This window comes from Emys orbicularis, chromosome 11 (assembly GCF_028017835.1).
Source record: "Emys orbicularis isolate rEmyOrb1 chromosome 11, rEmyOrb1.hap1, whole genome shotgun sequence".
Lineage (NCBI taxonomy): Eukaryota > Metazoa > Chordata > Testudines > Emydidae > Emys > Emys orbicularis.
In genome coordinates this window covers 56,058,431-56,079,640 of record NC_088693.1, presented here as the reverse complement: position 1 = coordinate 56,079,640, position 21,210 = coordinate 56,058,431, and the positions used below count along the sequence as shown (strand labels likewise).

Sequence of the window (21,210 nt, the reverse complement as noted above, 5' to 3'; positions counted from 1 at the left end):
TTACTTTCTGATAATTTTGTATCATGTTGAAAAAATTGCTGGCTTTTTGATGTCTAGTGCTCCAGAATCTTGTGTTTTGGGTTCTGTGAAGAATGTGACAATGGTTCAGTTTTTGCTGCTGGCTGAGTCGATGAGTTCATTATAGCTGGGGTAAAACCCTGACCTTCTCACTGTGATAGAATGAGTTAAACAGGCCTGGGACCTTGTGATTCTGAACAAATCTGCTCAGCTGTACTGTGACAAGGTATACAAATTTGCTTACGTATAGTGTCCTGTTGCAAATTATTTTAACAAAACAAAAACCCTCTATGTAAATTTGGAATGCTTACTTAGGGGAAACCAAGGGAAAAGCTGATGAGTTTACTACTTTTCTTCCTTCCTATTTATTTCTTCTTTTTACTCCCGCTGTCTCATTTTTCTTTTCTACCTGCTTAATTGTTATGTTGCCGCTGCATGTTACCGTTTGAAAAACTATTTGAAGAACCTTTCGCCATATTTCATCTTATTCCTGAACCTTTGTGTAATTTTACAGCAATAAAAATGAAGAACTGGGAATAAGGCTGAGAGGTTGGGTCATTCTTTGAGAGCTTCACTGGTCTCTGAAGCTTGTTCAGTTGGATATAGGGAAGTTGACTGGTCTATTGGGGGTAAAAATTTTCAGAACTCATTGGGGATGGTCATAATACTTAGAAATTGCAAAGCTATATTTGCAGGAAGTAGGAGGAAACTTACTTTGGGAGGTTGCTTTTTTTTAAAAAGAAATGGCATAGGTTTGAAGCTACTCAGACATGTGAAATGTATGAGTTGGGCCCAGGAAGTTGGATTAATGGGCGCAAGCAAGTGAATCAGTTATAGGTAAGGCTGTGACTCTGTCACTCAGGTTGCGGAAGTCACAGATTCTGTGACTTTCTGCAACCTCTGACTTTCGCAGATGCAATGGCCGGTGTGGCTGATCCCAGGGCCGCCAGAGCAGCTGGCCCCAGGTACCCTGCAGCCAGCTGCACCGGGCGCTGCTCAGATGGTCCCAGGATGGCTGGCCCTGAGGAGCGCCCAAGCGGCGGTCCCGGGGGCAGCCCTGGGGCCAGCTGCTCCAACCACTGGTCGGGCAGCCCGGGGCAGCTGCCCTGGGGAGTGCCCCAGGGAGCGCCCAAGCAGCGGTCCCCAGGGCCTTGGAGCCAGTGTAGGGGCTAGCCTTCGGCCCCTGGGCCCCCACAGAGGCGGTGTCCTGAGGCCCCCCAGAGCAGTATCGCCTGGGGCGCCAGGAACTGCTAAGTTCTTCTTTGAGTGCTTGCTCATACCTATTCCAATTAGGTGTGCGCGCGCGCTGTGTGCACAGATGTCGGAAACATTTTCCCTAGCAGCTACCCGTCAGACCAGTTGTGGAGCCCCCTGGAGTGGCGCCGATATGGTGCTCTATATATGACCCTGCTGGCCGACCCCCCCTTCAATTCCTTCTTACCGCCTGTGACAGTTGTTGAACAGTGGTCTCTTGTTATCAAGTGCTCCACTACTCCCTAGCTATCTCTTATCTCTGTATATAGATATTCTATCCACTTCTGTTCCACCCCGCCCACCCACCCTCCTTGCCCGTCACTCTTCAGGGACCCCTCTCACGAGCAACTTCTTATTCAAGAAGTGCAGGCACTCCCCGCCCTAGGAGCGGTGGAGGAGGTGCCTCGGGAGCTCAGGGGCAAGGGTTTCTACTCACGTTACTTCCTCGTCCCCAAGGCAAAAGGAGGCCTAAGGCCCATTCTGGACCTCAGGGAACTAAACAAACATATTGTCAACTTGAAGTTCCGCATGGTCTCCTTGGCTGCGATCATTCCCTCACTGGATCCGGGAGACTGCTACGCTGCCCTCCGTATGAAAGACGCTTACTTTCAGATTTCCATCACCCCGTCCCACAGACGTTTTTTCCGTTTCGTGGTGAACAAGACGCACTATCAGTTCACAGCCCTCCCGTTCGGCCTGTGCACAGCCCCTCTTGTCTTCACCAAATGTATGGCAGTCGTGGCAGCTTTTCTTCGCCGACATCACATACACGTCTACCCGTACCTAGACGACTGGCTCATATGGGGCCGATCTCGCCAGCAAGTTCAGTCTCAGGTGCAGATGGTCACAGATGTGTTCGACCGCTTGGGCATCATGTTGAATGTCTGTTCTCACCCCAACTCGAACAATAGAGTTTATCGGGGCAGTCCTGGATGCAAACCAAGCGAGAGCATTCCTCCCAGAGGCCCGACCTCTGACTCTTGCAAACATAATCACCGACCTTTGCAGGTTCCCCATTAGCACAGCGAGGCAGTGTCTCAAGTTACTGGGGCACATGGCATCCTACACCTAGGTGGTGCAGCACGCCAGACTGAGGCTCAGGCCCCTACAGACGTGGTTGGCATCTGTGTATCCTGGACATGGTGCTCACAGTCCCAAGCCATATTCTCGATTCCCTGCGTTAGTGGCTGGACCCCCAAATGATAGGGGCTGGGGTTCGGTTCCTCCCTCCTCAGCCCACTCTGAGCCTGGTAATGGACGCATCTGCACTGGGATGGGGGGCACACCTCGGGAGCCTGACAACGCAGGGTTTATGGCAGGTAGAAGAACTAACCCTGCATATCAATATCAAGGAACTCAGGGCGATCCGCCTCGCATGCCAAGCGTTCCTGTCCCACCTACAGGGCCGTTGTGTAGCAGAATTGACAGACAACACCACAGCCATGTTTTATCTGAACAAACAAGGCGGAGCCCGGTCGTTTCCCCTTTGCCAGGAAGCCCTTCTGCTTTGGGAATTCTGTTTAGCCCACTCCATCCTTCTTCAAGCTTCATACCTGCCGGGTGTTCAAAACGTACTGGCGGACAGCTTGAGCAGATGTTTCCTTATGCATGAATGGTTGATGCATCCGGACATCATCCACTCCGTTTTCCGCAGCTGGAGGTTTCCCCGAATCGATCTGTTCGCTTTGCGGACCAACAGGAAATGCCCAGCCTTCTGCTCCTTCCGGGGTCACAGCCCGGGCTCGATCGTGGATGCCTTCCTGATCCCGTGGTCCGGCCAATGGCTTTACACCTTCCTGCCATTTCCTCCGGTCCACAAGGTACTCCACAGGGACAAGGTGGACGTCATACTGGTGGCGCCAGCTTGGCCTCGCCAGTGTTGGTACCCCACTCTCTTGGATCTGTCGATCCAGGTCCCCCTTTCGAGCTGCTGGCTTCCTGCTCACTCCTCTACCTCTCCTGGAAGGTCGCCTTCCTAGTGGCCATTACCTCAGCACGACGTGTTTCCAAGCTACGGGCTGTCATGTGTGAACCGCCTTATACCATTTTCCATAAGGATAAAGTTCAGCTGAGGCCTCATCCAGCTTTCCTACCAAAAGTTGTATCCCATTTCCATGTCAGCCAGGATATCTTCTTGCCAGTTTTCTACCCAAAACCACATGCCGACCTTCAAGAACAACAGCTGCATTCACTGGATGTCAGAAGGGTGCTCGCCTTCTACATAGACCGGACAAAGACATTCCGCAAGACAACCCAGTTGTTCGTCACCATCGCAGAACGAATGAAAGGTGCACCGGTTTCCTCCCAGCGAATATCTTCATGGATCACCGCGTGTTTCCGCACTTGTTATAACCTGGCAAATGTCCCTCCGCCTGCTGCTCAGGCCTCATCAGCAGCCTTCTTGGCAGACATACCCCTCCAGGAAATCTGCAGGGCTGCCACATGGGCCTCAGTGCACACCTTCCCGTCGCACTACGCCATCGTCCACCAATCTCGTGATGATGCGGCCTTCGGCAGGGCGATTCTTCAGTCTGCAATACTTTGACTCCGACCCCACCTCCGAGGTAAGGCTTGGGAGTCACCTAACTGGAATTGATATGAGCAAGCACTTGAAGAAGAAATAACGGTTACTCACCTTTTCTGTAACTGTTGTTCTTCGAGATGTGTTGCTCATATCTATTCCATTTCCCCCCCCCCCGCCTTCCCCTTTGTCGGAGTAGCCGGCAAGAAGGAACTGAAGGGGGCTCAGGCCGGCAGGGACATATATAGAGCACCATATCGGCGCCACTCCAGGGGGCTCCACAACCGGCCTGACGGGTAGCTGCTAGGGAAAAAGTTTCCGACATCCGAGCACATGGCGCACGCGCACACCTAACTGGAATAGATATGAGCAACACATCTCGAAGAACAACAGTTACAGAAAAGGTGAGTAACTGGTTTTTCTTAGTCATGGGTATTCATATAGTAAAAGTCGTGGACAGGTCACCGGCCGTGAATTTTTGTTTATTGCCCGTGACCTGTCCATGGCTTTTACTAAAAATACCCGTGACTAAATCTTAGCCTTAATTTTTCAGGCACCTATAACTAACTTGTTACATGGGTCTGCAATTTATCACATAGATATCACCTTATGGTGCGTGCATGTGTCTGTCTCTGTATTATATTATATAAATATAGCTAAAGCTTTTTGGTTTTATGTATACGTAGTTTTAACTTTTTGTATAGTTTGAGCAATTGCAATTTGCATATAGCAGTAATTGGATATAGATGAATAGAGTATTTTTATTAGCTCCAGTTATTGAATTGAAACTAGAAACCATATTATCCTCTGCCTTTTTGGAGCTCTGACTTTTACTATAAATAAAGCTGCGTTGCTGGCTTAATGTCTTGGTAATTCTTGTAAATCACATAAAATGCTAAGCAGATTATTAACAAGTTGTCTGGTATTTTTAGATCACTGAGGATCCAAAGAAGAGAATGTTAGTATTGAATCATCACTTTGTGAGGCACCCAGCAAAGTTCTTTGAGGAAGATCCTGAAACACTTACTGCACTTAAAGGTATGCAACTCTAATTGCTTTGACCAGGATCCAGGGACACATTTTGTCTCAGAGTTAATCTTCTCACTACCAAATTGCTGAAGCACACTCTTTCTTTAGCCACCACTCAAACACCATTTGGAATGCATGGCGACAAACTATGGTCTTGATTTTTGTTTCTAGCTGAACTAGACTTGGATGAGGACCATAGTGGGGCAAAGACATGCCACTTTTATATTTCTCGGTTTCTGGGGAGTAGCCAGGAAACAAAAGTTGTTCCAGTTTAGGCCTGGCTGACTGATCTCCAGCAATCACAGGAGTAGCTGGAGCTCAGATGTTCTGACTATAGCCTTTCCCATGTCCATCCCCTATCCTGGTGGGGGTTGGTATGTATGTGTTGTAAAGCCAATATGCTAATTCTGGCTGCTTGGGGAATTCCTAGGTGCCCAGATGTGCAGATTCAATGGCTACTTTCCCTTGACAGAGCTGGGCAAAGAGACCCATGCTATAATGAAGAATTGGCTCCTCTCTTGGGTTGGGACATCTGCAGAATTCCTTATTTGGCATTCTCTGGCTGCTAGGAAGTTAACAAGGAGGAGCCATGGCTGTAGAGCCCAGGAGTAAATACCAAGTCTTAATTTTGTTGAAATACGCTAGGGGGAGGAGAATAATATCTTTTCATTTCTTTAGTTTTCATTAATCATTTAGTCAGATATTCCTCCCTGTTCAATAGCAATTTGGAGTATATTTATGTGCAATTTTTTTCAATTGGATTTTCCTCTCTCCTCATTCCATTTGACACTTGGCTAAATTTATCTATGCTGTAATGCCATTAAGTTCAAAGGAGTTACAGTAAGGGTGAATTTGAGTGTGTGTGTTTTGTTTGTCTAATAAATCTGTTTCTATTACTCGTCCCCCTTTATTCATATTTCTTTCTGCTCATACTTTCTTCTTGTACTGAGTCTTCTGCTCCTAATTCTGCTGCCTGAATTTGGGCTTATTATGTTCCTTTCCTGTGAGACTGAAAGTGTGGTGGGGCAAAGAAAGTATGTTGTGCTGCTATATTTTCAACACCCTCTTGTCTGTATTCAGCCCCCATACTGACGTAGATGCCCACCAGATGCTAATGCTATTTTTCTTTGAGACCTTTTATTTTAGTAGCAGCACTTATTAATACATTTTGCAAGTAATAATAGCATCCCTTGGTTTGGCATGCTGTACAGATAGTTGATTTTAACCATTGTATGCAATTCTGAATAGCAGTTGTGAGTATTGGATTACATATTTTAATGTTCCAATGTCTAACTTCTGGAGATATGAACAAGAAGTTGATTAAAATATGCTTGATAAAGTAGAATATTTGTGTTTTGTGAAGGTCTGCTGAAGATTATATTATACATCATAGGCAATTCCTGCAGTAACATACAACTAGAATTAAGGTTTTCTTATCACACACAAGTGAGCAAATTAAAGCATATAATTTACTTCTAGGAACTTTGATTTGGATGAAAATCAAATCCTCAAAATGGACCTATACAGTTTACAATGTAAGTAGCATTAATTTCTTTTTCTAATTTCAATTTTGTCATTTCTGTGTTTTTTCTAATAAGCAATATTTTTTCTTTTAAGGAATCTGATGGAAAATATTTCATGTTTCCTCTTTCAAACCACAGAAAAACCTACAGTCATGTCCACTGTCAAAACAGTATGTTGGTGAGAAAATACGTGCTTTCTGTATTTTTGTAAATATATCCGTTGTTACCTGATTTTAACTTTATGAAACTGAATTGATGTTTCCATTTAAACAGCTGTATTGAGATAACTTCTCCAGTAATTATTAAACAGAGCCAGCTTTTCTACTGTAATCCCAACCTATTATTTGTTTAGGGGTGCATGCCTTTTAGTATTTGTTATTTCTAGTGTGTTCATTATCAGAGTATCTGAGTACTGCACATATATACTAAGGCCTTATCTACATGAACAATTAGACAGCGACAAGCTGAGGTGTGAATCCACCCCACACTAGCCTGCTGAGGTCTAACTGTGTGTATGTACCCTGCTGACGCATTAAGAGTTTGTTAGGGTTCTTTAAGATTTTAATGAACTGTTAACACGTGACAGCACATGGACAGTTAGACCGTGGCAGGCTAGTGTTGGGTGGATTCACACCTCCGCTTGCTGTGGTCTAATTGTTCATGTAGACAAGCCCTAAGACTGACTTAGAGTTGTCTATAATAGATTTTGCAGTTCACCACTCCAAACTTCAGCAATTTAGCAACTGTTTCTCAACCCCATTCTCTGTTGTCATAATTCGACATGCAAATTGTGGTATGAAAATGATCAGCCTTTAGCATAGTTCTGTCTCCTCCATTACTCCATTGCACATTCCATTGACTCCTGGACCCTTTATCTTTGGTTCTCTTGTGTCTAGTCTCTGTTGCTGTTGACTGCACTGTCCTTAAGGACTGGTGCAGCTGTTTCAATGGTTTGTGAATGGAGAGTAGGTCTTTAATGTAGCAAGGCCCCATCTTATGCCCTCATTCAGGAAAGCATGTGTTTAAGTGACCTTCCTGAATAGGGAGGCTATCCCAAAAATGGGGCTGTAGTAAGGGACTTACCCAGAGCAATATAAATGAACCGGGAGCTAGTAGAGGATATGGAGCACCACCAGTTGATGTGTTCTCAGCCGTTTTTCCTGTTGAGGAGATGGGCTGCTGTGTGCTATACAATTGGAGTTTGTGTTTCTTCCACGTTCAGCCTCAAACATGATGATTTGCAGTAGTTTAACCTCAAGGCAAACACATGGATCACTTCGACTCACCTCCTCATTTGAAAAGAAGGAGTGTAGTTTCTTAACTGGAGGTGGAAGAATGCATTTCTCACCACTGTTACTACATAGGTATTCGAGATTAGTGAAGAGTCCACTAAGACTCCAAGATTTCATACGACCTTGGTGAATGGAGGGTAGATGCCTTTAGTGAAAGGAGAGGTCAGTGTCTTGGTTAGCTCCTATAATTGTTCCCCCTTCCCACCGGCATCACTTCAGACTTACCTGAGTTCATACAGGGGTCCAATGGATCCCTGCCTGGCTTCCTGCTAGCTCAGTTAGTGGGCTTCCAGGGTCCATGGCTCTGGGGCAGCCCAGACATAAAACCTACCCCATGGCTGAGGACCAAGGGCTTCTAGGTGCCCTGCTGCGGAGCTAGGAGCCTGGAAGCCCTTGGAGACCTAGGTATAGCTGGAGCCTGCTCCCTGCTGCAGAGCCAGGAACCTGGAAGCTGTGGAAACACTGGGAGACCCAAATTGAGGTGTGGTTCTCAAGGCTTCTAGTCCATGGAACCAGGCACTGAAAGCCTTTGGCTCCCATGCCTAGAGGCTCCTGGCTCAGCCATGGTCCCCAGGGCTTCTAGGTTCCCAGCCCATCTGGGAGCCTTCTGCCCTGGGAGCTGCAGCTGAGCCAGGGACCTCAAAATTTGGGCTCCCAGGTTCGATTTAATTTCAAAAAATTTTAAACAAAATATTTTGATTATTTCAATATGATTTTTTTTTCAGATGTTCCCTTCTGTGAGAAATTTTGGAAATTCTACTTTTTGTTCCAAAACGGAACACTGTCGCGCACCTTCCTCCTCCTCTTCCCCCCCCCCCCCCGAATATTGGCATTTTCTGCAAAATAGAAATTCTGGCTTTTGATCAGCTTTAATCATTAGCAATGTTGTGTCTGATTCTTGCATCAAAATAGAATTTGCTTTATAAGATGTAAAATAACTGAAGTTCTTTAAGTCAGACACAACATTGCTTGGTAAGAATATAAATTTTACTTGGGCTGCTTGGGTATTTTGGACAAGGCTTAATTTCTAACTAAACTGAATTTTTCATCTCATTTATAAGGTATACAATTGCTTACAGGATTTTGACAAAACAATTGCTGATTGCCAAAAAATATTTATGGTTTGTAGTATAACTACAGTACATCTTCAGTAGTTGTTTTTCATAACAGCCCTTAAACTAGAATTATTGATTACACAAGTATATAAATAATACTTTAGTTTTGTACAGCCCCTGTCATCATCATCTTATCTGAGGATCTATTGTTTTCCAAATATTTTACTTTCAATTTGCTTGTGAGGAATATATAGGGAACACTTTTGCCACCTGTGGAATGCACAGCAGTCGGTTAATAATAATACAGTAACTTTACACAACAGTTTGGGACAAGAAATGAAGATCACCACCACATTCTGTTTGAGGGATTTAGGTAGGCACAATATAACTACCCAGACACTGGAATTACCACCCTATCTCTTGAGAAGTCTCAAAGAACTCTTCTAAACACTTCAATTTTGTTTTTCATAAGAAATAAAAAGTGTTCTAGACTGCAATATCTTCTGTTCATTTTCATGGTTAGCAAAAACGACAAAGGGAAATTATTAAACATATTTCTTGTCTAGCCAAAGATTCTCATTCTTGTATTTAAGTTGTTCGTTCTACTTCATCACATAATCATAATTCTGAGTTTGTGGTATCTAGCTTCTTGGCAGCTGACACGATGTCATTAACACTCAACAGGATCAAGAAAAACAGATGGTGAATCTTACTGATTACAAATAAATAGCTAAGGAAACAGCAGATGAATCATACTTCATAAATAACTGCATTTTCGTGTTTTGATTGAGTGTGTAAAGTCCCTCTTAGGAGCACTTGGTGGTTATAGTGAGGGCCACTATAGAAATGTGTGATAGATAAGGATAGGGAAATGAAGACTGAAGTGTGCTCTTTTTAATAGACTTTGATTTATATAAGTATTAAAGGAGGCTTAGAACAGTGGGTGATGTCTGATGAGGTGTCACAGTTAGGCAGGTATAAATTAAGAGTGGATCATCAACACTAACTCTAAATTTTTTTGGAGTAAAGTTTAATATTTTTATATATAAACTCACACTTTTTAAATTTTAAGTAGTAACGCACATTTTCACATGGTATTGATTTAACAGGATACAAGTAGCTGGATTTATGGCTGTTTAGACAATAATTCATCTATGTGGTGAGTATAAAGGCTTCTTCTAATTTATTTAAATAGTTACTATAAGATCAATTTTGGGCATTCAGTCTTGTAACACAGAGCAATTTAGGAGGAAGAACTATAGGGATTTAAGAAGGATTACTGCTGTTAAAATTCATTATTATCTGGTATAATGTACAATCAGCTTTCTTAATATTTAAATAAATTCAAAGCAATAATAAGTGACTTAGTATTTAAAGAAAAAATATAACTCTCTTAACTTTTATGACAGTGTAACTTGTTTTGTCCCTGACTTGTATGTAATATCACTTTAATAAGTCCTCTGTCATGGGACTGTATCCGTTGTATGCGAAGGATGGACTGAATGATCATCATCTTCCGTAAATACTACTGTGAATTTATTGTCACTTGAGGACATTTAGAAATGGATGTGCTTGTTTTAGCAACTTTATTTTAGCAAATTAGATTGTCCGGTTTAATTGATAAATTTTGGAATTTGTAATGAATTCATGCAAATTGAAACTATTTTTAGGGCCAGATTCACTAGCCTTTTAAAATCTGCTTTGTTGCACTCCAACTGCTCAGAGCTGTCTTAAAGCAAATTTAATCTACTGCTTGGGTTGGGGGAATCCCCATTTGGCATAGGTCAGTGTAGTGGTCCTATGCCTTTGTGTTCTGGCCCAGAAGTAAGGGAGCATGGCCAGGGTGCTTGTATGACCACCTGGTACCCAGGTGTTATAATTGCCCTGCATTGGATTAGGAACCACTAAGGTGTCTTTATAACCCTTTGCACACCCTCTGCATCAAACTCTGCCAGTACAGGGAGTTGGGGCCATTAAATCAAATTAAATATAGTATCTTTTTTTAATTGTGAGTTAAGTCCATTTAGTCAAACAGCACCACTTAAAGGGATCTGGAACAGTTTCAAATGTGGTTGTGGATTCTCAACCACTGACTGTTTTTAAATCAAAATTGGATGGTCTTCTAAAAGATTTTCTCTAGGAATTAGTTTAGGAAAGTTTTATGGCCTGTGGTATACAAGAGGTCATACTAGATGATGACAGTGGTGCCTTCTGGCCTTGGTATCTATTAATCTTGTTCTTAAAGTGCATCTTTTGTGAAATGTCTGGGATTTTGTTTAAAATATGTATAACTGACCTAAAGTAAATTCATTAACAGATAATCATTAATCCAATATCCTCTTTGAACTGCCACCTGAAAGGTTTGCACCAATAGGCAAAGCTGATGTTGCATATGATACACTTTTATAAGTTCCCTTAAGCTGTGAGAGCAGTGGATGCTTTTACTTATTGTGCATTACTTCAGTACAAATGCAGATATCAGTTCATTAAGTGTTTTCATTATGCTTCAAAAAGTTGAGGCTAATAACAGCCAGATCTTGTGAATGCAGCGATATTGATAGCTATACAGCTCTGTCTGAAATCAGATTTGCAACATCTCTGCTATTTGAGTTGTAAATTACTTTAGATTGCTAAATTATAATGTTTGGTATACGGACAATTGTTCAGTTAACTATAGTTAAGGCTACGTTTTAGTCACTGGTACGTTTACTAAAAGTCATGGATAGGTCACAGGCAGTAAACAAAAATTCACGGCCCGTGACTTGTCCATGACTTTTACTATATACCCCTGACTAAAACTTGGGGAGGGGCCCCTTAGGAGGGCGGCCTTGGGGGTGCCACAGGTGCTGGGGAGGGGGGTGCAGCACTGTGGGTGCTGAGGAGAGGGGCGCCGCGGGTGCTGGGGAGGGGGGTGTTGGTGGGTCTGGGGCATACTCCCTACCCAGCTCCTTGAAAGTGGCGACCCTAGTTCCATGTGCTGCCTCCGCTCTGCCCTAAGCCCCAGTTCTGCAGCTCCCATTGGCTGGGAACCGCGGTCAATGGGAGCTCCGGGGACGGTGCCTGTGGGCGGAGGCAGCACATGGAACTAGGAGCTGAGGGAGGGGAGTTGCTGTCGCCCTTCTGGGGACCCCCTGCCCCCCAGGTAAGCACCACCCATCTCCCCAACCCCAAGGCCCCCCACACCCAGACTCCTGCTGCTGGGGAGTGAGGTGGGGGGCTGAGACTGCCCCAGCAGCGGCTGGTGCACCTGGCCCAGAGGGTGTCCGAGCCGCTCAGGCAGCTCCCGTGACAGAATCCGTGACCTCCATGACAAATACGGAGCCTTAATTATAGTAGACTTAGATCTGTGTCCTGTTTTTAACCTTGTGCATTTCTATAGAGGTAGAGAAAGGCTGGTGCATTAATAATACACTGTTACTGCCTACCTCCTTTCATAATGAATATGTGCATTTTGTATATTTGCACTTTAAAGTATTTTAACTTTTACAGCCTGGAAGGTTTTGATTTATCCTGGAAAGCTGAGTTACTGCCAACTGTTAAGGTAAATTGTACTATATGTTATTTTGTTGCAACAAAATGGAGTGAGCATTTACGTGAAGAGGTCTTGTGTGGGTTTATGAATAATTTAATACATTCACATATTGTATAGAATTGATATGATTTCTAAGCCAGGTTTCCTCTTGGGATATATGCTACTGGGGGAGTGGGAAACATCTTAATTAAAAATTCAGCTTCTTCCCCATTTTTGAGGATATATGAAAGTGATATTTATTCCATATCAATGACTTGGTTGTCAGAAGTCCAGCAAGAAAGCTGAAGTTTTCAAAAGGCTAATTCATTGTTAAGCCTACAGAAAACTTAAAAGAACATTGTAGTTTACTAAAACTACACCAATAAAATTGTGTTTAAAAAATCATCTTGGGTTTATAATTAAAGGAAACAAATAGACTCTAAATTGTGTTTGAGTTGTTCTAGAATGCAACTTGACTTCTCTGTTACTATTGGCAAAGTCAGTACCTTCTTCTGTCATTCTACTCTTAGGAGATTTTCCTTCACTCCCTTTCTTATAGCAGAAGGCTCAGCATGTATTTTACATCTTGTAGACTTTGTATAGTTCTTCTCTATTGGCAGACATTTTCTTTCACTTCTAAAGTTGATAGTAGTTTGCAGCCACATAAATAAAGACAGCAACAGAGTTCAAACAGACTGAATATTGTGTGATATGCGATCGTTAATGAAACTTCAATGGTACACATTCATCATAGCAGGAGAATATTTATTTAAGTTAATAATCCATGGGGAGTGACAGTACATGAACAGTGGTAGTTATAGTAATCCATTTCTCAACTGCTATCCAAATATATGCAATTTAAGGGTGTATTTCATCATAATTCCTTCAGCACCTACTGTATCTGAAATCTGTAACTGGAAATTCATAATAAAATGTTTTACCTGTAGCTTTTTAATGGGAGCAGGATTGGGCCATCTCTAAAAAGTTGTGTACAGTCTTCCAACATTTGTATTAAACTTCAGTAGAGTACGTGATACAGTGCACAGTGTAGTTCACTATAGTACACAGCACTCTTTTAATGCAGGACACTTACATATGAACTGTGTTTTTTCCTTAATTGTAACTGCTATTATTTGTGAAGCTTACAATGATTATAAGTGTTCACATTTAGGTGTGAGATTCTGTGATGTACCTTCAAGAGGCATAGCACAGAACTCAGTGCCGGCAGTGTGTGGGGTGTGATGGTAGCTCTAAGTCTCCTTTTGAGCACTCCCAATCATCTGTAGGGGCTGGAGCAGGCCCTGGCATAATTTAGACAGCCCTGGGAGCCTTTCTCAGTGTCAGCAACCTCCTGAGGCAGCCCCATGGCCTGCATTGCTTCTTGGAATCTCAGTAGCACTGTGGGCTCTAGCCCTGCCCTGGCATACCCCCTTAGTACCAGGGCTTGCAAGTTTCTCCCCTGGCCAGATACCAGGTTTTTAGGGCCCCTTACCCCACATAAAAGAGCTGGAGTAGGAGTGAGGCTCTCACCTGAGGTTTTTAACTGAACCAAACTATACTTTTACTGTAAGTAATTTTTGTTTTCCTGTTTTAGGTTGTAACTCTGAAACTCCAGGAATATCCTTCTTTGACCAATCTTGTAGTTTATGTTCCAGCTATTAATGGCAATAAGGTAACAAAGATGAGACTTAAAAACACTTTATTCAGCATCTCTTAAAGACAACCGAATACTATATTTTGTCATTATTGGTTGCAAGGAAAATGTATTAAATATGGAGAGTTGCACTAAATATCTTTTACAAATTATAGTTCTGTCGTACAGTATGTGATTCAAAGGTAAATTTTTCAACTAATTTAACATCTAGTCTACTGAAAGTAGCTATAATTCCTAACACGAGTTACAGATTGTATATTTACTCACAAACAAGTATAGAGCAGTGATTTTTGAACTGCTGCTTGCTTGTGGTTCTAGCTCTATATGTGAAAGAAAATGTAGAATCAAATGAAGTAAAAATCTTAAGTGAATCCACATGTTCCATAGAATCTCTATGGATAGAAATTTCATGCTCTAATAAGAATATAACATTAGGGATCTGTTATAGACCACCTGACGAGGACAGTGTTAGTGATGATGAAATGCTAAGGGGAATTAGAGAGGCTATCAAAATTAAGAACTCAATAATAGTGGGAGATTTCAATTATCCCCATATTGACTGGGAACTTTTCACTTCAGGACGAAATGCAGAGATAAAATTTCTCGATATTTTAAATGACTGCTTCATGGAGCAGCTGGTACGGGAACCCACAAGGGGAGAGGCAACTCTAGATTTAGTCCTGAGTGGAGCGCAGGAGCTGGTCCAAGAGGTAACTATAACAGGACCGCTTGGAAATAGTGACCATAATACAATAGCATTCAACATCCCTGTGGTGGGAAGAACATCTCAACAGCCCAACACTGTGGCATTTAATTTCAAAAGGGAGAACTATGCAAAAATGAGGGGGTTAGTTAAACAGAAGTTAAAAAGTACAGTGACTAAAGTGAAATCCCTGCAAGCTGCATGGGCGCTTTTTAAAGACACCATAATAGAGGCCCAACTTCAGTGTATACCCCAAATTAAGAAACACAGTAAAAGAACTAAAAAAAGAGCCACTGTGGCTTAACAACCATGTAAAAGAAGCAGTGAGAGATAAAAAGACTTCCTTTAAAAAGTGGAAGTCAAATCCTAGTGAGGCAAATAGAAAGGAGCATAAGCAATGCCAAATTAAGTGCAAGAATGTAATAAGAAAGGCCAAAAAGGAGTTTGAAGAACGGCTAGCCAAAAACTCCAAAGGTGGTAATAAAATGTTTTTTAAGTACATCAGAAGCAGGAAGCCTGCTAAACTACCACTGGGGCCCCTTGATGATCGAGATACAAAAGGAGCACTTAAAGACGATAAAGTCATTGCGGAGAAACTAAATGGATTCTTTGCTTCAGTCTTCACGGCTAAGGATGTTAGGGAGATTCCCAAACCTGAGCCGGCTTTTGTAGGTGACAAATCTGAGGAACTGTCACAGATTGAAGTGTCACTAGAGGAGGTTTTGGAATTAATTGATAAACTTAACATTAACAAGTCACCGGGACCAGATGGCATTCACCCAGGAGTTCTGAAAGAACTCAAATGTGAAGTTGCGGAACTATTAACTAAGGTTTGTAACCTGTCCTTTAAATCGGCTTCTGTACTCAATGACTGGAAGTTAGCTAATGTAACACCAATATTTAAAAAGGGCTCTCGAGGTGATTCCGGCAATTACAGACCGGTAAGTCTAACGTCAGTACCGGGCAAATTAGTCGAAACGATAGTTAAGAATAAAATTGTCAGACACATAGAAAAACATAAACTGTTGAGCAATAGTCAACATGGTTTCTGTAAAGGGAAATCGTGTCTTACTAATCTATTAGAGTTCTTTGAAGGGGTCAACAAACATGTGGACAAGGGGGATCCAGTGGACATAGTGTACTTAGATTTCCAGAAAGCCTTTGACAAGGTCCCTCACCGAAGGCTCTTACGTAAATTAAGCTGTCATGGGATAAAAGGGAAGGTCCTTTCATGGATTGAGAACTGGTTAAAAGACAGGGAACAAAGGGTAGGAATTAATGGTAAATTCTCAGAATGGAGAGGGGTAACTAGTGGTGTTCCCCAAGGGTCAGTCCTGGGACCAATCCTATTCAACTTATTCATAAATGATCTGGAGAAAGGGGTAAACAGTGAGGTGGCAAAGTTTGCAGATGATACTAAACTGCTCAAGATAGTTAAGACCAAAGCAGACTGTGACGAACTTCAAAAAGATCTCACAAAACTAAGTGATTGGGCAACAAAATGGCAAATGAAATTTAATGTGGATAAATGTCAAGTAATGCACATTGGAAAAAATAACCCCAACTATACATACAATATGATGGGGGCTAATTTAGCTACAAGAAGTCAGGAAAAAGATCTTGGCGTCATCGTGGATAGTTCTCTGAAGATGTCCACGCAGTGTGCAGAGGCGGTCAAAAAAGCAAACAGGATGTTAGGAATCATTAAAAAGGGGATAGAGAATAAGACAGAGAATATATTATTGCCCTTATATAAATCGATGGTACGCCCCCATCTCGAATACTGCGTACAGATGTGGTCTCCTCATCTCAAAAAAGATATACTGGCACTAGAAAAGGTTCAGAAAAGGGCAACTAAAATGATTAGGGGTTTGGAACGGGTCCCATATGAGGAGAGTTTAAAGAGGCTAGGACTCTTCAGCTTGGAAAAGAGGAGACTAAGGGGGGATATGATAGAGGTATATAAAATCATGAGTGATGTGGAGAAAGTGGATAAGGAAAAGTTATTTACTTATTCCCATAATATAAGAACTAGGGGTCACCAAATGAAATTAATAGGCAGCAGGTTTAAAACAAATACAAGGAAGTTCTTCACGCAGCGCACAGTCAACTTGTGGAACTCCTTACCTGAGGAGGTTGTGAAGGCTAGGACTATAACAGAGTTTAAAAGAGAACTGGATAAATTCATGGTGGTTAAGTCCATTAATGGCTATTAGCCAGGATGGGTAAGGAATGGTGTCCCTAGCCTCTGTTTGTCAGAGGATGGAGATGGATGGCAGGAGAGAGATCACTTGATCATTGCCTGTTAGGTCCACTCCCTCTGGGGCACCTGGCATTGGCCACTGTCGGTAGACAGGATACTGGGCTAGATGGACCTTTGGTCTGACCCGGTACGGCCGTTCTTATGTTCTCTCTTCCTTATTTTTAAGACAGCTCAATATACATTAATACTTTCCTAGTACTACGTTTTCATGTAAGCAGCTGCACTAGCTGTGACACAAATGTTTTAGTGATTGAGAATATGATAATAGATGGTCTGTATAATCATGAATAAGAAGGGAGATTGTTTCATAGAGAGACCATCTTTCTGTTAACTTATAACTTTCAAGCTATAAACAGCTTGAAAACCACTTTTATAAAGGAAAGTGAGAAATACTGGTTTTAAGGTGAGGTGAGAGAATAGTTTTAAATGAATTAAATATATTTTATAGATTTTGGACCAGATTCTCAGCTCAGCTTAGTCCATTTGTGCTGCTCCAGCGGCACAAAGCATAGTTAAAGCTGGTATAATTGGCCAGCTAAATATTCTTCGTGTGTGGGAATCCTTGAGGGGCACAGCCTGCCATATACCACCCTCTTGTGCCTAGAATAGGAGGCACTGACTTAGAGATACTAGCTCTCTGGCCATGCTGCAACACATTGCAGCTGGGTGAAAATCGGAGCAAGCTACTCTAAAGCTGTTCTGGCTTGTGCTAGTGGCTGAACCAATGGCTGGCCAGCCACTGTAAGTGAAGCATGGAAATGTGACTTGCAGCAACCTTTGAACGTTGTCGTCTGCCTGGGGTTCTGAAGAGAGTATGGCCAGACTCAATGCTCTAGTTTTATGTTCATTTCAGATCTATGCAATAAAATAATATGTCTATGTTGCAGTTTACTTTGGACTGTGAATTCTTTAAAGAGGATTCCCGAACAGTACAACTTCCTGTAACACATCTTTTTTCTTTTGGTAGGTATAATGCACTGCTCTTGCAAAACTTGAAAACTGCATTTGTTGGCATATTTTGAGTAATAAATTTGGCCTTAAAATACTAAAAGATTGATCTTTGGAGTGAAGTTCAAAGATAATTTCCTATTAAGCAAGCCTTATTTCACCCTTTTACTATTAGGGATTTCATAAATATTGTATATCGGGTGTACATGTAAAGTATCTCAACTTCCAAAAAAACCCTTAGATGTAGTAAACTTTTCAAGCAAATCAGTCTCTAGTCCTTTACTTTTCTAGATTTACTAATTGGAAATAATATAGGGTTGTCATTTCTACAGGGCTTTCTTCAAGCAAAATTGTATTAAATTCAACTGGTTTAATTTACAATGTACAGCTCCAACACTTCGGCCAGGTAAAAATACTGAATTAAACAAAATTGATATTAACTAACTAGTTCCTTTTGAAATGCAAGTGAATAAATGTTTCTTGGGTTTTTGTTTGTTTGTTTTTTTGTTTAGATATACCAAGCTTTTAATATCTACATTGAGAGCCACTGCCAACCACACAAAGGTAAATTTAATGTTTTCCTGAAGTGCACATAAATGGTTGCAGTAAAATATATTTTTGACAGCTTTTTTTTCTATTGTACATCTGCCTCCCAGCTCTCTCATGTTCCATACTGTAATGTGATTGCTATCAAGTTCTTTACTTTTTATATAATTGTTTTTGCTGTGAAAGTTGCCAGACTGAGAGCTCTGGAGACTGAAATCCTCTGTTCTGTCCAGTGAACAGATAAAATATGGGCAGTATCTGTACAAGCTTCCCAACCCTGCCAGTGTGCGTCACCTCTCTTTCTAGAAGGACCATTTGTAAAGGTGAGGGAGTAGTCTGGTCTCCTTAACCATTCCATCCTTGGTGTCTCTGCAAAGAGAGGTGCCACTTATATTAGTGAGCTTTGGTTAGGTTGACACTGTCTGTCAGGATCTGGACTATGAGTTCTAGAGTCCTTGTATGGCAAGGGTTTTCAATTGCTATTGACTGAAGTAAAATCTGAATTGTTGACTTAGGGATGAGACGCTCTGTGTCTTATTACTGCTTTCCTGTACCATTTAGACCCTTCAGTTTGGTGTAGAAGATTTTTATGGCTTTTAAAAAGAACCCAAATCATCTTTGCGCGGGTCTCAATCTGTTTAAACACTTCTTTTAAACAAAAGCTGGAAAAAATTCTGTTGTGAATAAATGTTTCAAAGAAAAAATCTATAATCTATATCACTGTGTATGTGGGAGAGTGGTTCTAAATGAAAATAATTAGCAAGGATTTATCTAGGTTCCTGAAGGTACCATGCACCATGGAAGATCTTGCCAGGACTACAAAACGGACACAAAAAGAAGATCTAGGCACAGTGGGGTGCCTGTTAAGCTTTCCTACTCTGCTTATTGGAGGATAGTTGACACATTTCACTCTTAACGGTCATATATCGATAGATAAATATAGATAGATATATAGAGAGATAGATGTATATATCTCAATCTCACACACATGCTATTCCAAACTTTATACTGTCAACCAAATATGAACTCTCAATATATTATTATATGGCTTTCAATTTAGATTTCTTTCCATACAGATTGATATAGTCTATATTCTCCATTTAATCTTGTTTTACAAAGTATCAATAGTGATTTTTAAAAGTGCAAATTGTAACAGTTGTTGCAGATATTTGAAATGTAGAAATAATCCAATAGTCATGTTATCCATTGCGTTGAACTGTGAATGAGCTACAGTAATTTTAATTTCATACAATAATGTTCCATAATTCATTTTTACTTCTATTTCTTTCCAGGAAGAAAAACTAGTGTTTACAGACTCCACATACCATGGTCACATGAAGACTCAATAACTGTCTCTAAGTAAGGTGTTTTGAGGTTCTGTTTTTCCTTGTTATCTTTCAAAGTAGAGTTTACATCCCAGACATATTAGAAGAGTAAACTTTCTGGAATTAGATTTCAGTTTTAGACATTTGAGCTGCCTCTCTCTTCCTCTAAATACCAGAGATAGTTCAGATCTGTCCATGAGATTCAGGGGATTGGCTGCACCGCTTGCACCAGATTCTCTAAATCCACCAATGAAGACAGATGAGTAGTTCAGCGCTCTCCCTTTATACATTGCAAATTTTTGCTTGTAAAGCTGATTTAGGGGAAGCAACAAGCAAAATCTTGACTCCTCTCCCTTAAGGGGCCAACATTTCCAGTGCTGTTCTTTCTCTCTACCTGCTCCCTCCTCTCCCATCAGTGTAGACAGGCCATATCCCTGCAGCAATCTGAAGTTGGAGATGTTATATCTGTGCAGGAAAACCTCCCAGAAGCTGTAGAAGGGATGCTGACCTTCACTCTGCCAGGAGTGGAGTCTGGGCAGCTTGTTATGTGTGTCTGGATTTCTGTTCTCTCTCTCTCTCTCTCTCTCTTTCTCTGTGTCTCCTCTGGCATTGATCAGTCAGTCCTCTTCAGCCCTTGGGACTTGGCAAACTGGACCATCCTCACTGATTGACAGCTCTTCAGTAGTAAATCTAAAATGTCCCACAGTCTTGGTTCTGAACCACTTCTAAAGGGGAAAAGCTTCACGGTTCAATTGCATGTGCTTTAAGTGGATAATTGAGTCATTTGGTAAGGAATCTGGCATCTTACCAAATGACACAATTAGCCACTTAAAGCACATGTAGTTCTCATGCACAGTTCTCATTCTCTCCTTCTGCCTAAGAAGATCTGGGCTATCTTGGACGTTCTTCTTATTCCTTTCCAGCTATATTTCAGAGGATGTGAATGAGGAGTGAATACCAGGGCTCAAAACCCTGAGATAAAGCCTAAAATAGAACACCAGGCAAGGAGGAGACTCATTTCCTTAAAATGAGCGCTGTCACAAATCCTCCAGAAGGATAATCTGAACTAAAATGGTCAAAACCCAGAGGGGGGGGGGGAAAGCCAGAAAAAAATTCAGTTCTTCATTTTCCACGATAACCCTGAGCCATAGAAGCTTGAAAGGTTCCTTTCCTCTCCAAGATACTCTTTTAGTCCATGGAGATGAATGTGGTGAAGAGGAAGACCAAGCTTTAAGCCAGGGCAAATATCTTTCTAGGGTGTGAGGGCAAGCCACGTGAATAGGAGAGCAGATGGGCAACGTATAATTGTCCCTGATCCAAGTAGTATTTCAGCTGAAATCCTGGAAGATAGGCCACTCGTTTCCATAAAATTTGCTTCTTGGTTGCAGTCACGTTGGCAAGAAGAGTCTCAGAAATTTTATTCTTGGAGGGCACAAGCCTTACTGCATTTTCCTTAAGGACAAATGGGGTGGGTGTTGCGTGCCTCAGAGTCATTCCGTATCATAGGAATTCGTTCTTCCTTCATTTTTACCTGAAGCCTTAGTGCCCTAAAGGAGCAGCATGGCACA

The 21,210-nt window shown here is 41.8% G+C and overlaps 1 protein-coding gene across 1 annotated transcript in view; it reads left to right on the top strand.

Moving 5' to 3' along the window:
- PGAP1 (post-GPI attachment to proteins inositol deacylase 1) overlaps positions 1 to 21,210 on the top strand; it is a 43,216-nt gene that overhangs the window by 4,458 nt on the left and 17,548 nt on the right. The window contains exons 5-14 of the mRNA XM_065413556.1: positions 4,726 to 4,831; positions 6,302 to 6,357; positions 6,440 to 6,523; positions 9,802 to 9,851; positions 12,182 to 12,233; positions 13,798 to 13,875; positions 17,711 to 17,786; positions 18,104 to 18,177; positions 18,284 to 18,335; positions 19,610 to 19,676. Of these exons, the coding sequence (XP_065269628.1) occupies positions 4,726 to 4,831; positions 6,302 to 6,357; positions 6,440 to 6,523; positions 9,802 to 9,851; positions 12,182 to 12,233; positions 13,798 to 13,875; positions 17,711 to 17,786; positions 18,104 to 18,177; positions 18,284 to 18,335; positions 19,610 to 19,676 (695 nt within the window). The remainder of the gene's footprint in view (positions 1 to 4,725; positions 4,832 to 6,301; positions 6,358 to 6,439; positions 6,524 to 9,801; positions 9,852 to 12,181; positions 12,234 to 13,797; positions 13,876 to 17,710; positions 17,787 to 18,103; positions 18,178 to 18,283; positions 18,336 to 19,609; positions 19,677 to 21,210) is intronic.